Source organism: Hemibagrus wyckioides, linkage group LG23 (assembly GCF_019097595.1).
Source record: "Hemibagrus wyckioides isolate EC202008001 linkage group LG23, SWU_Hwy_1.0, whole genome shotgun sequence".
NCBI classification, from domain to species: Eukaryota; Metazoa; Chordata; class Actinopteri; order Siluriformes; family Bagridae; genus Hemibagrus; species Hemibagrus wyckioides.
Window position 1 is genome coordinate 1,195,757 of NC_080732.1, and position 18,247 is coordinate 1,214,003.

An 18,247-nucleotide genomic window follows, 5' to 3' on the forward strand; every position below is an offset into this window, starting at 1 on the left:
CTGAAGGACCGGGGCATGAGCGCAGCGACAGCCAATCGGGGCGCAAGGATTTGCATACAGAAACGTGATTGGCTGAGCCGGATGTAGCACCATCACTAACCACTGGTGAGAATCTGCATCACTTTGGGTTCAACTGGGTTTTAAAGCAGAAATCAGGACTTCAGAGAACCGTGTAAAAAACAAACAAACAAAATAAAATAAAATAAAATAAAATACAAAACTAGTCAAGCAGACACACAAAAAAATTAAATGGTGTATTATTATTATTATTATTATTAGTAGTAGTAGTATTAGTTGTAGTAGTAGTAGTTTTGTTTTTTATTTTTTAACATAGAAATTATATAAAATACTGTGCAAAAAATATTTATTTATTTATTTAAATAATAAATAACGAAATTTATGGCAGGCACAAAGAAATTTCATTGTATTATTATTATTATTATTATTATTATTATTAGTAGTAGTAGTAGTAGTAGTTTTGTTTTTATTATTTAACGTGAGTAATATATAGTTTGTTTATTTATTTATTTATTATAGAAATTATGAAAACAGTGTAAAAAAAAAACTAGTAAAACTTTATTATTTAACATAGGTAATATACAGTAAAAGATTTATTGAAGTGTCTTCATTCAGAAAATATATTGTGCAGAAAAGATACTTATTATTAATTAACATTTATTTGTTTATTTATTTATTTTTATTTATTTTGGTTTTTGTTATTGATGGTGTTGTATAAAATGTGTATCGTTTTTTTAAATCGGTATTTAAAAATTCTGATATTTTCCCCTAGTGAATAAAGTGTAATAATTCTGAACAATGTTGTTATCAGTACTATTCTGTGTATTTTATTGTGCATGTCTCTTTATTCTATTCAAGCGACTCTAAAAAGACAACATTGCACTTGTCTTCCAGTTGGAATGTGAAAAACGGGGTAAAATCTAGATATTTAAGTAATATCAGCAGTATAAGTTTATATATTTGAAGTGTTTCTATAAATTAAATTACTTTGTGAACAAACCTGTGTGTACACAACCTGAATACATAATAACATGTACTGAAAAACAATCTTCACCTTCATGTTCAGTTTTTATCTTTTTTGTAGCAGTGACACGGTGATATTGTGGGCGTGCTTGCAACTGCGTCGGTCTTTATCTGAATTCTGATTGGCCGTTTCGTGTGTCTTTTTGTTACGACACTTCCGGTATATGAGTTTTTCCCCGCGAAGGTGATTTGGCGCGGAATCTGTTGTTTTGGTCAGCCTGAAATTTCTTTACTCAAATGGCGCCGGTTTCTAATCCAGAAAAAGACGGGGACGGCGGGGACTACGGTGAGGTTATATTTTGTTTTGTTTTGTTTTGTTTTGTTTTTTGTCAGGTTGAATTATTCTCGAGCGCGTGAAGGTGTGCTAATATTTTGTAGCTGATTGCTAACAATTTGTGACAGTTCGCTGCTGTGGCTAAGCTGACGTGAGAGGAATTAGCTAACAATAAATGTCATGTACGTTCCCCCCCCTCATATCCACTTTTATATGAGGCTTGTCAAATCGTATATCTTTTAAAATGTTAATAATTTCTGTCTGAACATTTATTTGTACGGCAAAAATGCGTGAACAAGCTAATCGGTATACTTTTCTGAGAGACTCTTAGAGGTGCGCGTGCGTTTTCTGGAAAGCTCGAGCACCAGCACATTGTCCTGCTTTAAAAAAATAAAAACAATTTCCAGACCTTTTTATTTTTTATTTTTCCAAAGTCTAAAATTCACATTTAGTGTTTTAAGTCTGCATTCACCAGCCATTTTGTCAGGTGACCTATGAAAACAATGTAAAGCACATACATAAATCACCGTCCCTGCTGTATTGAGGAGAAACCTGCAGCCTTCAGTATTACTGGGGTGCCAATACTTTGGGTAAAACCCTCTGTAGGCTTAAATTCTGTCAGTAATCGAATGATTAGTGGACACCATTAGTCGTCTGCTGAGTGGATGTTAGAGATTGAAGAAAGCAAAGATGTATATTTTTTATTTCAGCATTTTAGTGGAGTTAAATAACATTAATGAACAGTTAAAGTCTGCAAATAATAACATTTTTAAAGTCACATGATTCCTCTAGTGTCAGATGATGCCACTAAAAAGCTACCGTAATGGGGGACAAACAGATATGAGGCATTTTGTTTTATATGAAACGACTCAAGATGAATTTGTTTAATGTGTTGGTTAAGAGAAGTGTTTGTGTATTCTCATCAGATGACGGAGCTGCATGCGGTCTCGCTGCGTCCCGGTCCAGGCGAGAGAAGAAAGAGAAAGTGGGCCGTAAATCTGCCTTGGAGCAGATTAAAAAAGCTAAAAGGGGAGAGAAGGTGAAATATGAGGTGAGTCTTAAACCGAGGCTGGAGATCGGGGTGAGGAAATGCGCTGCGGTGGTGTTTATTTACTTTATCCAATCTAGCAGTGTTAATATTAGGCATGCGAGAGAATTTTGTTGTCTCGGATATCGATATACATGTTAAAATACCATGTAAAAATTCATGTTGGAACAGGAAACATCCCCAAACTGTTCCCACAAAGTTGGGAGCATGAAATTGTCCAAAATGTCTTGATATGAAGCTGAAGCATTAAGAGTTCCTTTCACTGGAACTAAGGGGCCGAGTCCAACCCCTGAAAAACAACACCTGAATTCAGAGATGTCCCAAAACTTTTGGCAATAAAGTGTAAGTTTCTTATAATATAATGGATTGATGCTGCAGTGGTTCAGTTTGTTGTCATTACAAACTGAATGCATTATTGTGTGTAGTATTTTATTGATATCAGTATTGTGTATTTTCTCATGCCTTTTCTTTAACAGATGTATGAAGTAAACTAGTTTTGACTTGTGTGTAATCCGCATGTGGTAGAATAAAATATTTCAGCAGGTTTCCTGGTACAGCACTGATTAACCCTGATCTCTGGATGCAGGTGGAGGACATGGAGAAAGTGTATGAGGAGGTGGACGAGGATCAGTATTCACGGATGGTCCGGGAGAGGCAGGATAACGACTGGATCATTGATGATGGTGAGTTCATTCAGTCACATAAGCTCATGATCAGTGTTACGGTTATCGTATAGAGTGTGTACTAAATTATTTACATCTGCTCTCTCAGATGGAGCAGGTTATGTAGAAGATGGAAGAGAGATCTTTGATGAAGACCTGGAGGATACCAGCTTGGAAAAAAGCTCTAAAAGTAAGCACTATTGAATTGTCAGTGTTTTTTGTTTGTTTGTTTTTTGTGTTTGTTTTTTATTTGTCTTTTTTATGTTTTGTGGGGTTTTTTCGCCGCATAACAGACAAACCAAGTAAAGGAGGAGACGGGAAGAATGCTAAGAAAGCATCTGTGAGTAAACCCAACAGCATCAAGAGCATGTTTATGAACAGCAACGTCAAAAAACCTGCCGAGGTGAGCGATGGAGCTTATTTTATTATCATTATACACATATGGATATTATATATGTATGGGTATCAGTGTTATAACCGTTTATTACATTATTGTGTGGGTTGCAGAAAAATGTGGACATCACCAATGATGAACTGCTGGGAGACATTTTGGAGGATCTCCACTCTGAGGTAAGGAAATTTTGTAAGGAATAAAAAATGCTCCATTTAGCACTGTTATTAGAAAATAATCAACAATCCGTTCTGACCAATCGGAGGTCAGCATTATTAAAAAAAATCTTGCTTCCGTGTATTTATTTATCATTTTTTCCCCTCTCACTCAGAAATCAGTGCATCTTACTCCTCCACCTGTCATCACCTTGAAGAAGAGAGCTGTAGGATCACCCAGGAACCGTTTTGCTGTCCAATCACAAACCCCCAAGGTCCCCAGTGTCCACTTTATCCCAGTTGTACCTTTGTAAAACTTTGTGGTTTTTTTTTTTTTTTTTTTTTTTTTTTTTTAATTAAAACATTGTCCTTCTCATCACAGGAGTCACCTGTAGCCTCTGCCTCAAAGCCCAAAAATGCTGTGATTCGCCCACCTTCGTCTGACCTCACACCTAAACCTGCGTCTAAACCTGCGTCTAAACCCGCCTCCTGTCTCCACCCCCAGAAACCCAAAGTGGAGGAACCTGAGGAAGGTATTCGTCTCTTCTCTTTTTCTACTTTTGACACATTTAAATGTCATTAATGTTTCACCTCTATATGTGTACTTATTGTCATTTCCTTCCTCTCAGCGTGCGACTCGTTAGATTTTGATGAGGTGGACTTTGATGAGCCTATGGAGCTGGGGACCAAGCAGCAGCAACAGGAGGAAACGACAGTTAAAGTGGAGACGGAACCTGAGATGAAACCTGCTGTTAAGTTGGAGCCAAAAACTGAACCTGAGGATGAGTTGTTGATGTAAGTGTGTCTTCACACACCTGTGTTAATGGCTGAATTTGTAGTGTGTGTATATTGGTGATGGACCTGGCTGTTTTATTTTTTTTTTCTTCAGATCAGGCATGATGGGTGGCTCCTGTTGGGGGAAGATGGAGGAGGATGAGGGTGATGAATCTCCTGTGGAGGTACAAGTGGACTCAAGTCAGTTGCCAATGGTGGAAGGACCTGATGGAGAAACGGTGTTCCGCTTTTATTGGCTGGATGCTTTCGAGGATCAATTCAACCAACCAGGTGAGCTTTGTTAAAAAGTCTGACCTCTAAGTTCACCTGCAGGTGTGCTGCTGTTTTATTTTTGGTCACACTGAGGCATGCGGAAATTAAGAAACTTTGAATCAGTAGAGAGAGGTTTTACACTTAACTGTAAATCCTGATGTGATTTTTAGGTGTGGTTTACCTGTTTGGGAAGGTGTGGATTGAGTCTGCAAAAGCCCACGTCAGCTGCTGCGTAGCTGTGAAGAACATTGAACGGACGATGTACTTCCTGCCGAGAGAACGAGTGAGTTCATGAACACGTATAATATCCATGATCTATATCTTATAAATATTTATCTGAGTGTGTGTATGTGTATGTGTGTGTGTGTGTGTGTGTGTGTGTGTGTGTGTGTGTGTGTGTGTGTATATATGTGTGTATATATATATATATATATATATATATATATATATATATATATATATATATATATATATATATATATATATATATATATATATATAAAAAATACTGTTTTCAGTATTAATCATCCCTTTTTATCTAACAGAAAGTAAACCTGGTGACTGGTGAGGTGACCGATGTTCCGGTTGGAATAATGGACGTCTACCAGGAGTTTAGCAGCCTGTCGGAAAAATACAAAATAATGAAGTTTAAGTCCAAGGTAAGTTACACAGGCCTGCTCTCATGCTCTATATTTTATTTATTTAAAGTTCAAAATGTGCTCTGTGGTTTTTTCCTGCTCTGACAGAAAGTGGAGAAGAATTACGCCTTTGAGATTCCGGATGTGCCGACCCAGTGCGAATACCTGGAAGTGCGATACTCAGTGAGTGGCATGACATGTACAATATTTTTTATTTCTTGTCTACTTGTTCTCTGGTTTTATTGGCTGTTTGTCCCATAGGCCGAGATGCCCCAGCTACCGTCCGGTCTGAAAGGTTCAACGTTCTCCCATGTGTTTGGTACAAACACCTCCAGCTTGGAACACTTCCTTCTCAGCAGGAAGATACGAGGTCCCTGCTGGCTTGATGTTAAGACCCCGCGTGAGTTACGTGTTCAGGAACTGAATCTGAGAAGAAAAAATCTAAGTGATGTATATTGATAATGTGTTTTAATGTGATTTTGTACAGAGCTGTGCAGTCAGCCCATGAGCTGGTGTAAAGTGGAGGCCATTGCTTTGAAAAGTGACCTGATCTCAGTGGTGAAGGACATTCCTCCTCCTCCGCTTGTCGTCATGTCCATCAACTTGAAGACGGTTCCCAACCCAAAGACCCATCACAACGAGGTGAGGCAGATTAGTTCTCGGAGAAACAGGCACTTTTCTCTTTTCAGATTAATGGAGCAGACTGTAGTTGTTGTTGGTTTTTGACCATTTCCTGGTTTGTTTTGTCGTACAGATCGTGTCTCTGGCTGCTCTTATTCATTACAAGTTTCCTCTGGACAAGGCACCTCCACGCATCCCTTATCAGACCCATTTCTGCGGTGAGTTTTAAATTACCTTTACATGAATTTAGTTTTTCCATTGTTTATTTTTCTTCACAATTTGTCACTGCTATTATTTATCGTTTCTGAGAGCTAGTATTTAGTGTTAAATGGCTGGGACATGTCACATGATCTCTACGTAAATTTCCCTAATCTGTGATGGTTCATTATACTGAAATTGTTACTACACTTTCTATAGGCTGTCAGTCAGGCTGTGTTACCATGGCAACATGCAACGGTTGATCCATTTGTGTGTTGTGTTTTTTTTTTTTTTTTTTTTTTGGGAACTGTTATTGAGAGACACAAATAAACAACGTATTTGGTCATGCTTTGCCTGAAATGCATTTGCACTTGTTCTGTAGTGTACCTACACCTATCAGCCATAACATTATGACCACCTGTCTAATATTGTGTTGGTCCCTCTCCTTTTCCTGCCAAAACAGCCCTGACCCGTCGAGGCATGGACTCCACTAGATCCCTGAAGGTGTGCTGTGGGATCTGGCACCAAGATGTTAGCAGCAGATCATTTAAGTCCTCTAAATTGTGAAGTGGGGCCTTCATGGGGGCCTTTAACTTACAGGGCTTAAAGATTACTTTTAATACTGACCACTGCAGACCAGGAACACCCCACAAGAGCTGCAGTTTTGGAGATGCTCTGGTCCAGTGGTCTAGCCATCACAATTTGGCCCTTTCACTTAAATCCTTACGCTTGTCCATTTTTCCTGCTTCTGACATCAACTTTGAGGACAAAATGTTCACTTGCTGCCTAATATATCCCACCCACTAACAGGGGCCATGATGAGGAGATACTCAGTCTTATTCATTTCACCTCTCACTGCTCACAGTGTGAGCAGATTGGTGTACATTCAGATTGCACCAGTGTCAGTATTCACTTCAGGACTTGTACTTGTGCGATATTGTGATCATAATCCTCATTTGTTTGCTTTCCTGGTGACTGTGATCTATTTCTATATTTCAGTGGTGAGCAAGCCCACAGATTGCATCTACCCCTATGACTTCAAGGATGCAGTTAAGAAGAAGGTGAGTTTTGCGTGATGAGGTATTTGTGTTCATGCGCACGGTCATGAGACACTTGACAGAGAGTGTTGTTTTTTTTGTTTGTTTTTTTTCTCTCCCTCAGAATGGCATTGTTGAGATTGCAGCAACAGAACGCACACTTTTGGGCTTCTTCTTAGCCAAGTTGCACAAGATCGATCCTGATGTTTTGGTGGTGAGTGAAATCGTGAAATGTGTTTTTGTTTTAGTCCATTATAGTGGTGTCCTGAATTGTGATGGACTCCGTTTTACTCTGTCAGGGTCATGACATCTTGGGCTTTGACCTAGAAGTACTGCTGCAGAGAATCAACATGTGTAAGGTGCCTTTCTGGTCCAAAATAGGCCGACTGAGGCGAGCCAACATGCCCAAACTCGGAGTGAGAGAAGCTTCATTACTTGTATAAGAAAAGCATGACATTTCTCTTTGCCACTGATTAGTGGAGCTGATTCTGAAACTTTCCTCCCAGGGCCGAGGTGGGTTCGCGGAGAAGAGCGCCGCCTGTGGACGACTCGTGTGTGACGTTGAGATCTCTGCTAAGGAGCTGATTCGCTGTAAGAGTTATCACCTGACTGAGCTGGTAGCACAGATCCTGAAGACAGAGCGAGTTGTACTACCTCCTGAGAACATCAGGAACCTCTACAGGTTGATGGTTAAAAAGTGTTATTAGAAATTCATATTAATATCATTTGTATTAATATGATACTAATTTTCATGTACACTCTTTCAGTGACTCTCCTCACCTCCTCTACCTGTTGGAACTCACCTGGATGGATGCCAAGCTCATCCTTCAGATCATGTGTGAGCTTAATGTGCTTCCCCTGGCGCTGCAGATCACCAACATTGCCGGAAATGTCCTGGTGAGCTTCCACATCTAACCTATTGACTCTTACACACACTATATTTCTGTGTGTGTGTGTGTGTGTGTGTGTGTTAAATTCACATTGTTGTGTTTTAAAGTCTCGGACACTGATGGGCGGCCGCTCGGAGAGGAACGAGTATCTGCTGCTTCATGCCTTCCATGAGAAGAACTACATCGTTCCAGATAAGCAGTTCATGAAGAAGCAGCAACATGAGCCTGTATGGAGAATTTTTTTTTTTTTAAAAAACAACAATTCTGCTTATTTTGATGCTGTATTTAAGCCTCTTTTTCTTTTCTTTTTTTAATATTTGGGTTGAAGGGTGAGGAGGATGACATTGAGGCTGGGAAGAGCAAGTCTGGGAAGGTGAGGAAAAAGGCTGCGTATGCTGGAGGTCTGGTGTTGGAACCCAAAATTGGTAAGTCAGTGCTCTCTCTCTTTCTCTCTCTCTCTCTCTGTGTGTGTGTGTGTGTTTTTAAATCTTTATTTCTTTCCCTCAGGTTTTTATGATAAATTCATTCTGCTGCTGGACTTCAACAGTCTGTATCCGTCCATCATCCAGGAGTTTAACATCTGTTTCACTACAGTTCAGCGAGAGGCGTACAGCTCACGCAAAAAGACGGAGGTATGTGGTGTGTGTGTGTGTATATATATATATATGTATATATATGTATATATGTATATATATATGTATATATATATATATATATATATATATATATATATATATATATATATATATATATGTATATATATACACATACATATATATATATATAAATAAGCTGTTGATTTATTTTATTTTCTAAAGACAGATCGGACTGTAGCTCCTGCTAGGTTAACACACTCGCTCTATTATGTTAACATTTCCTGACGAAGCAGGGTGATGATGCGGATGAGATTCCGGAGCTTCCGGACCCGGATCTGGAGATGGGCGTCCTTCCAAAGGAGATTCGTAAACTGGTGGAGCGCAGACGGCAGGTCAAACAGCTGATGAAGCAGCCTGATCTGAATCCTGACCTTTACCTGCAGGTCAGTCGGTGCACACTGCTTTATGTTCTTGTTACTATCTTTATTTTAATGATGCTTATCTCAATCTCTCTCTCTCTCTCTCTCTCTCTCTCTCTTTTGTGTATGCAGTATGATATCAGACAGAAGGCTCTGAAACTGACCGCTAACAGCATGTACGGGTGTCTGGGCTTCTCCTACAGTAGATTCTACGCCAAACCTCTGGCTGCTCTGGTCACACACAAAGGTAGAGAGGTGAGTGATGATTCTATCTATCTATCTGACACACTGAAATGTACCATTTTTATTGAGATGAATATTGTAATCTCAAACTCAGCCAGAAGGGGGCAGCACAAACCCAGATTTCCACCTTGTTCACCCGTTTCCTTGCTGTACGGTTCGCTCTTCCTTGTTTCACACCTACTTTTGTGTATTATGCATTAACAAAACCGTTTGATGCCCTCTTGTGATTTTATACACTCAATCTCTCGTCAGCTCTCGGCTCTCATGCTCACACGCACATATTCATGCTCAGCAATGTGAGATGTTATTTTACATCGAGCCTTAGAAGTTCCGCATTTATCTTCCTGGCGTGTACAGGCTTCTTAACACTCTCTTTCTCTTTCTTTCTTTCTTTCTTTCTTTCTTTCTCTCTCACACACACACACACACACACACACAATATAGTCATTTTAAAGGTGCTGTAATAGTGAGCGTTAGGATTAGTGGACCTGCACGGCATGAGATAAAGACGGCCGGTGTTGAGCCACTTTGTTCATGCTAATACACAGCTCTCAGTCTGGCTCCATGGCACAAATTACTCTAATTACTCCCATTATGATATGCGCTTACTGCTGTCAGCTGCTGTAGTGTGGGGGTTTTTTTCTTCCCCTTGCTCTCACTCTCTCTCTCTTTCGTTCGTTTTTGGACTGCCAACTAAACTATATTCATCTGAAATGAATGAGAATGATGGTGGTAAGAGATTTGGCATCTGGCACACCTCTGCGTTTACCCTATGACGTGACTCGAATTGTAACGTCTGCATTCCAATGAAGATTTATTGATGTGGAGTGCGATTTGGCCCTCACACCCTCATCAAAAGCACGCAGCTTGGATTTCCTGGTATTTCTAACGATGCTTTCACAAACACAGCGTCTTCGGCGTTTCAGCCGAACCCCGATGTGTTCTCCTCATCCTCACTGAGGCTCTTTTAGAGTAAGATGAGAACACACGGCAAGCACGCTTGGGTCCAACAGAGATCAGTGAGAACCTGCAGGAAGTGAATCATCTGCAACTTTACATGCTCTTTCTTCTGATCCTTTTGTTTGTTTGTGTAATTTAATTATCAGTAACATAAAAGATCAAATAGCACAACATGTAGCTCTGATCCAGACTTGACAGACTAATATTTGAAAACTATACAGGTGTGTACAAGGAAGAGAGGGGAATATAATAAGGCAGTATAATAACTAAGGGAATGCTACACTATGTTGCCAAATGTTTTGGGACGTCTGCCTTTACATGCACATGAATGTAATATGGAGTTGTCCCGCCCTTTGCAGCTATAACAGCTTCAACTCTTCTGGGAAGACTTTCCACAAGGTTTAGGAGTGTGTTTCTGGGAATTTTTGACCATTCCTCTAGAAGTGCATTTGTGAGGTCAGACACTGATGTTGGTCTGGTTCACAGTCTCCGCTCTAATTCATCCCAAAGGTGTTCTATGGGGTTGAGGTCAGGTCAGTCAAGTTCCTCCACACCAAACTCACTCATCCATGTCTTTATGGACCTTGCTTTGGTCACTGGTGTGCAGTCATGTTGGAACAGGAAGGGGTCATCCCCAAACTGTTCCCACAAAGAGCATGAAATTGTCCAAAATGTCTTGGTATGAAGCTGAAGCATTAAGAGATCCTTTCACTGGAACTAAGGGGCCGAGTCCAACCCCTGAAAAACAACACCTGAACTCAATGATCTGGAGGGGTGTCCCAAAACTTTTGGCAATATAGTGTGTCTACCTATCAGCCAATCAGTGTGATGCAAAAAATCATGAGCTTCAGTTAATATTCACGTTAGACATCAGAATGAACAAAAAGTCTGTGTCTTTTAACTGTGGTGTTTTTATAATCACAGACAGAGCAGAAGTACCCTCAAAGATGCAAACGTGACAGCTGTTGGCTCCTCATTGCTTTTGGATGTTTTAACGTTTTGTTGTGTGTGTGTGTGTGGGGGGGGTTTCCAGTTTCCTCCCACTTCCCAAAAACATCCGTGTGACAACATTCGTATTTTGTCAAATGGCATCTGTCCAGTGTTTCTGGGATAAGCTCCAGATCTATCACAGCCCTGATCAGGATAAAGTGCTTACTAAAGATGTGTGGGGTTTCACTTTCAGAGGCACTACTGTGTGAGCTGCTGTCAGAGAGAATGCATCAACAGCTCCTGACCAGTCAGAATCTAGAATTCAGCTCATACAGTAATGTTATCAGACCGTTTAGGTCATCGTTATGATATTAAGATCAGCAATGCAGGAAAGTCGTTGAGTTTCTTAATAAGCTTCAGAATGCAACCGATGATCTTTACACATAAATAATGGCATTCATGTGTCTCTGTTGCCATTTTATCTTAAATAATCTTAAGTGGATATTGTCATGTTTGATTTTCCTGTTTCTTACTTGAACATGGTCAGTTTCTTCTTAAAGCACTACCAAAACTTGTCACCGAGTGGAGACTGTGAGTAAAATCTACCCCATGGATTAAGGAGGAGTTGGGAAGTCCCCCTTCTAGCCATCCAACCTGAGCTCCTCCGTTTTAACTAACGGAAACGAGGAGTGACTCTGAGCTCTCTGACCTTTCTGGAGAAACATTTGTTCTGTGGTGAACCCAGTGCTGGCCTGGCATGCAGAGTATGGCGCAGAACACGGCTTAGTGTTACATGTGGAGGGCTCTGTTGTGATTGATGAGCCTCTGTTTTATTTCGGGACCTTTGTGCTGCGGCCTGGTGCGAAGTACAGAACTACAGCTGAGCGGGCGGAGGGAGGAAAAACAAATTGCCGCCGAGGGTGGTGGTGGTGTTGGTGTTGAGGGGGTGGGGTAATGGAGTGATGTGGTTGCGGAGCTGCTGATGGTTGTGGAACATCAGTGAGTGTGACCTCTGACCTGCTCTCAACTTCCTTTAGCTTCAGTTTAAAGGAGTTAAAGAAGGAGGGGAAAAAAACAAAAAGTAATCCTCGGGATCTCGTGCTGTAAAAACAGATGAAGCTGACTTGACCCGAGTCCAGCTGATGCAGGAGACGTGGTCTAAATATTCGCTGCTTCTCTGATCCTATACTCAGAACCACAAAGGTCATTTTTAACCTTTCCCAGAATAAAACATAAATGGTGACCCACTTCCTAGGGGCTATTAATTCTGTCTTTAGTGAAGGATTTTCTCCCGATATTACTGGACTTAACAAATAGTCACGGGGACATTTTTGGATTTGATGATGACTGTCAGCCTGTTGAGCTTTATTTAGTCCAACGTGATGAGCCTTTTAAATTGATGTGTTCTCCAGAACCTGTTGGGGGCCATCCCAAAGTAACTTTTAAAATTTTATTCCTTAAAAATAAAAGAAAAAATCTTCAATTCTATTAGCATTAATGTCAGTGCTAAAACTTGGGGGGAAAAAGTGGTTACAAATTGTTTTTGATGAAAAGCACAGTTTTATTTCTATTGTACCATAGAAATTTTAAGTCTCATATATTTTTTATTCAATTCAATTTATTTGAATATTAAAAAAACCCAAATAACTAAAAATAAAAATAAATTATTAAATTAAATTATTAAATTATTTTATCCCTATTTTATTTTATCCCTAACAAGCAAGGCTCTGCCGACGGTGGCAAGGGAAAACTCCCTGAGATGATATGAGGAAGAAACCTTGAGAGGAACCAGGCTCAGAAGGGAACCCATCCTCATTTGGGTGACACTAAACAGTAAATAAGACTCTACATTAAACAGAACCAAATATTTAATAAACTCTCATAAATTCCTCCAGGCCTGACCTCTACAACTTTGATTTTAAATTCCAGCAGGTTTAACACTCATCCTAAACATGTCCTGGGTCTTGAATCACAGCGACGGGCTCAATTACAACGGTCTCATCATTGGTGTGACACGAGGAAGCAACAGGATCTTGGTCAAACTGGTTGAAATCGGTCTAATTGTCTCGAGCAGTGACTTAATTTTCTAAAGAGTGCGCTGGGGTTTTTCTGATACTGATACACCTGACTATAAAAGGTGCAAACGATCTCATTATCCTGCATGCGCTGGGGTGTCTCTCTCTCTCTCTCTCTCTCTCTCTCTCGCTCTCTCCTTTTGTTCTCATGAAAGAGTTTATTGGAGGTGAATGAGTGAATAATACGGCAGAGCTGGGTGTGGTTGTAAGTGTAGGTGTGGTGCTGTGCTTCAGGCCCTGATGGGAATGCAGTGTAATAACTTCAGCATGCTGATTGCTTTGAAGGAAGTAGAAAGTTGTACATGAGTCCAAACACGGTTTTCTGACCATTTATAAATGAACAATGGATGTTCGTCATTTTAATCTGGGTCAGAAATTTAATCCAGGCACAGTCCTGACGGTGGAGCGTTGACCTTACACAGTCCTGACGGTGGAGCGCTGACCTTACACAGGCCTGACGGTGGAGCGCTGACCTTACACAGGCCTGACGGTGGAGCGCTGACCTTACACAGGCCTGACGGTGGAGCGCTGACCTTACACAGGCCTGACGGTGGAGCGCTGACCTTACACAGGCCTGGCGCTGGAGCGCTGACCTTACACAGGCCTGGCGCTGGAGCGCTGACCTTACACAGGCCTGGCGCTGGAGCGCTGACCTTACACAGGCCTGGCGCTGGAGCGCTGACCTTACACAGGGATGACACTGGAGACTCCTTCTATAAATGCTTATTAATAAAACGTTTCCTTACAGAAAACGTGACCATATGTTAACAGCTGCTCTTAAAGAAAACCATTTTTTGTTTCTTTTGCTTTCATTCACCATTTAAATAAATAGCAGCAGATGTGAGGTTATATGTTAATGCTGCAATATGAGACGTATCCTCAAGTGTCTTTTATTTCATCTTTTATTATTTACAGTTTTTTTTTTGGCCTTTAGCTCACGTGCTGGAACAGGATCTGATTAATATGTTTGTCTTGGGCTGGAGAGGTTATGCATCAGGGGAATGCGCTGCTCTTTTGTGTGATATTTTTATATGCAGGGCTGGGTTCTCCGGTTCTCCGAAACTTTCAGCTCTGGGGTGCCAGCTTGTGATTTCAGGCGGTTGTATTAAATCAGAGAAGGGATTTGTGTGGATATTTGACACCTCAGGTTCCATGAGAGCAGTACTCTGGAATCTGGCTCATATAACTTTAACTCGAGGGGGGTTTGTGCGCGTGTGTGTGTGTTTGTGCATGTGCCTGGATGTAAATCAAGATACGTGACCAAAACCATGCATATCTGTGTGTATGTGTGTTGTGGATGTTTAAAACATCTACTAGTTAACTTCCAGGTGTGTGTGTGTGGGGAATAGAGAGATGACAGCAGCAGCTATAGATCATCCTGACAGTTCAGTGTGTCTCTGGCTATTTCAAGCGAGCGACTGTCATCCTCAGAATGCTTTTCAGCAGCCTGCTTTTCAAAACAATCGTCACTAGATACTTTCTTTTACAAGGTTTTTCATGGCCCACTGGGGATTAAAATGCCTGCTGCGTTGTGGAGTGTGGACCTGCGGGGCTCGGACTGTAACACGCCGGTTTACAGGCTGCTCGTGGTTTACGTGAATGTCAAATGCCTTACTTGTTCGTTGTCCGTCAAATCCCGAGCTTGTGGATGTGGATGAGTAAACGTAATTTTATAGCTGGTTAGTGTCAAATAATATAATGCGCTCATCGTTAGGGCTGGGTGATGTGGTGATGTAACGATGATGTGGTATTAATATGGTGATAAATTATGTAAGAATACACGAACAGCTGTGAAGTGTAATTCATTTCATTTGTTGTTTAACAAATAAAAAGTTGGCAAATTGTTGCGGTGTAATGGGAATAAAACTCTTGGGGTTGTGCTGTTCTGGGAAAATAACGGACAGCGTAGCAGTCAGGGCTGCAACGTGGGTTTTGTTTGAGTGACTTTAAACCTCCATGTGTGGTTATTGGTCATTCAGCCAAGAACAAACGTGAGCTGAAGACGATCCTCCCATCCTGCTGCACATTACAGCCTCTGATTCACCGACCTGTTTAATTACACATTGCATAAAGACCGGGTGTGTGAGCCGAGCACGATCCTCAACTCCGTCTAAAAGGGGATAGTCAGGTTTCTGAAGGATTTGTAATATTACCTCATTTCAGTATTCCTTTCCAGGCATTAGCGAACGTCAGAAAGACGTGTGACTGAAATGCTTTATTTTTGTTTGAAGTCCATTAGCCGAATAATCATCATGTTTGTAATCAACATGAAGTTTAAAAAAAAATCCTAATGTTTAGACGTTTTCCCAATCAGAGCCATCAATCATAAAAGGATTAAATCGTTTCCAAACCCAAAGCCCTGAACGAAATCCCTGTCTTTCTGTCTTGTGAGCATTGTTGTGAGCGAAAGGCCCCAGTTGGTACAGGCGTATCTCCAGCGCGGAGGAGTTTCACCCCCAGCCGTGCGGTGTTTAGTTAGACTTGGATGTTTTGGAGCGGTATGTGTTTAAAGATGAGCTCCCAGCCCGCCCCTTCATCATTCCTGAGCCATGGTCAAACGACTTGTCTTTCACTAGCGTTGTCCTCCTGCGTCTCAGCCGGCCCCTGCTGTCATAACACACTGACATGGACGGGGTTATGGAAAACCCGGTGCACATACCCAAACTCATCACTGCGCACACTGACACGTTCATACACATTTTCCCACGTCTGATGAATGAGTACCAGTTAACTATTGGTGTGTGTTTCTTGTGAGGAAGATTATTTTAACTGTCTCATCGCTATGGAGGTGGATTCTTCTGCTGATGTGACGAGAAGGGATGAGTCGTTAAAAACACAGCTCTGTTGCAAACTAATGAGCTTCTCCCTCTCTCTCTTTATCTCTGTGTGTGTGTGTTTTGCGGGTGACCTTGGCTGTATTTGCTAATGCGAAGGGCTGTTCTGTAATTACTCAAATCTGACCCCTTGCTTCCCCCCGTGAGGCATTTGGCACCTCATAAAGCGCGTTTAAGGCCGCTCCAGTTTCAAGGAGTGGAGCCCGTACTCTCTGAAATAGCACCGTCCTTGTCCATGGCGAGGATGCAGATGCGTTGTGTGTGTGTGTGTGTGTGTGTGTGTGTGTGTGTGTGTGTGTGTGTTAGTTAAGCATGGCTGGCGGCGGCTCGTTCGATTGCTGTTGACAGGCTGCAGTATGACACCCCCCTCTTTTTGCTCTGTCCGGCTTTAGATTATTGCCCCCATCTCCACCTGTCAGAGTCCCTCTCGCATAGAGGTCACCCCTCACGCCTCCCGTGTGTGAATCACACTGAAATCCATGGCTCCGTAAATAGTGACGGGCATCTGGAGTCGTTTTATCGTTACACCCGAAACACACCGAATAAAACGATGACTCTGACCAATTTATTTGCCTGTCAGAAGGTATGGCATAATCAAATGTAGTTATAAATGGATAAACTGTATATCTGTTTTCTTTAATTATTGTTGGCAAACGTGTGGTGTAAGAGGAATAAAGCATGTCTGGACCTTGTTGTTGTTGATTATTTTCCTATTTATTTCCTGTTTGCTTCACAGATTTATATTTACAAATACGAAAGTGAGCATGTTATGTAAACTTTTTTATTTTTTTATTTTTTAACATTATCTGCCCATTTTGACTCATGTTAAAGTATTGGTACCCCACAGGCTAGGTGCACCATATCATAGGGCTCATGTTTAAATGGGAAATCATATCTAGGCCTCTTACAAAGCCAGAGAAATTCCATCTATATGAATTTTAAGTGCAGTTCAACTAAACTAAACTTCTGCCTGTCACTACACTCAATAATTTTTTTTCTCACTGTCTATCTGTCTCATTTTAGCACTTTTTTTTTTATTCTATTCTCCCTTTTGTTTTTTTGTTCCATGACAGCTGCAGCTGACGTAGGTCCCAATCTACAGCTGGACACCCCTCCTACTCTCTCTCGCGCTCTCTCTCTCTCTCTCTCTCTCTCTCTCTCTCTCTCTTTTTTCTTTTTTTTTTTTTTCTCCCCCTTCCCTCGTTTTCTGCGGCGCGCTCACTCTCTCCGTTATGCAGGCCACCGGTGATTAAGGCCATTAGGCGTTATTATGACTCGGCTGGTGTGTGGGTTTGGAGCCCCATTTCAGTGCAGCTAATAGCCCTCTTAGCCAATTATCCTCCATTTAAAAGCAAATCACCGAGGCTTTTTCTTTTCCCTATTGCTAAGTGTTGAATTACTGAATAGATTTGCTAATTAAATTCTTTGTGTGTTTGGCGTGTCACTATGCCTGCTGTCGAGCAAGTGTCCGTAATGTACGCTGGTTTCACACTATTGTCTGTTTAACAGTCATTTCTCGTGTGTGTGTGTGGTTTTAAAACATATATACTTTAAGTGTCTGTGAGGGAGAAAGATCTTTATATCTTACAGTTTATTATTATTTCTTTTCAGATCCTAATGCACACCAAAGACATGGTTCAGAAGGTGAGTTGAGAAGATGCTCTGTGACGGATGCTTGTCGTTGCGCTCGATCACGTCGAATCAACTCCAAATGTGTAAACATGTTGTTTTTTTACACAGATGAATCTAGATGTGATTTACGGAGACACAGACTCCATCATGATCAACACTAACAGCTGCAATCTAGACGAGGTCTTCAAACTGGGCAACAAGGTAGCTGGAGAACTTCATCTCCATGGTGACGTGTATTTATTTCAAGAGTGTGCGTGTGTGTGGATGATATGTGATGGACAGATATCAGGGGTGTGTGTTATCAGCTTGTACACACTTGTTCAATCAGGATAACAGAGTACAAATAATAAAGGAGAACGAATTTCACAATATAAAAAATTTATGAATATTAATTTATTTAAAAAGCAAAAAATACATTGAGACTTTTCTTTGCTTTACACAGGCCTATAGAAAACATTTTGTGTTTATTTATTTTAATTTACTTTTAAGTTACACTAAATTTTTTATAAATGATTTGTGTAAGGACCATCAGGACATGCTGTTACAGGACAATAGT

At 40.9% G+C, this 18,247-nt stretch overlaps 1 protein-coding gene across 3 annotated transcripts in view; it reads left to right on the top strand.

Annotated features, from left to right (window-relative positions):
* Nucleotides 1-1,191: 1,191 nt before the first annotated feature.
* Nucleotides 1,192-18,247, top strand: part of pola1 (polymerase (DNA directed), alpha 1) — a 40,155-nt gene continuing 23,099 nt past the window's right edge. For 2 of the 3 annotated variants that reach the window (XM_058377002.1, XM_058377004.1), the window contains exons 1-28: nt 1,192-1,327; nt 2,242-2,366; nt 2,950-3,046; nt 3,135-3,215; nt 3,319-3,428; nt 3,533-3,595; nt 3,748-3,846; nt 3,954-4,104; nt 4,201-4,366; nt 4,461-4,636; nt 4,789-4,901; nt 5,164-5,277; nt 5,365-5,439; nt 5,518-5,656; nt 5,744-5,898; nt 6,011-6,095; nt 7,075-7,136; nt 7,237-7,326; nt 7,412-7,528; nt 7,619-7,794; nt 7,880-8,009; nt 8,110-8,229; nt 8,331-8,427; nt 8,510-8,634; nt 8,889-9,041; nt 9,150-9,272; nt 17,671-17,703; nt 17,800-17,892. In XM_058377002.1, the coding sequence (XP_058232985.1) occupies nt 1,279-1,327; nt 2,242-2,366; nt 2,950-3,046; nt 3,135-3,215; nt 3,319-3,428; nt 3,533-3,595; nt 3,748-3,846; nt 3,954-4,104; nt 4,201-4,366; nt 4,461-4,636; nt 4,789-4,901; nt 5,164-5,277; nt 5,365-5,439; nt 5,518-5,656; nt 5,744-5,898; nt 6,011-6,095; nt 7,075-7,136; nt 7,237-7,326; nt 7,412-7,528; nt 7,619-7,794; nt 7,880-8,009; nt 8,110-8,229; nt 8,331-8,427; nt 8,510-8,634; nt 8,889-9,041; nt 9,150-9,272; nt 17,671-17,703; nt 17,800-17,892 (3,117 nt within the window). In that variant the 5' untranslated portion in view covers nt 1,192-1,278. The remainder of the gene's footprint in view (nt 1,328-2,241; nt 2,367-2,949; nt 3,047-3,134; nt 3,216-3,318; nt 3,429-3,532; nt 3,596-3,747; nt 3,847-3,953; nt 4,105-4,200; nt 4,367-4,460; nt 4,637-4,788; nt 4,902-5,163; nt 5,278-5,364; nt 5,440-5,517; nt 5,657-5,743; nt 5,899-6,010; nt 6,096-7,074; nt 7,137-7,236; nt 7,327-7,411; nt 7,529-7,618; nt 7,795-7,879; nt 8,010-8,109; nt 8,230-8,330; nt 8,428-8,509; nt 8,635-8,888; nt 9,042-9,149; nt 9,273-17,670; nt 17,704-17,799; nt 17,893-18,247) is intronic. The other variant, XM_058377003.1, reaches the window with a different exon arrangement.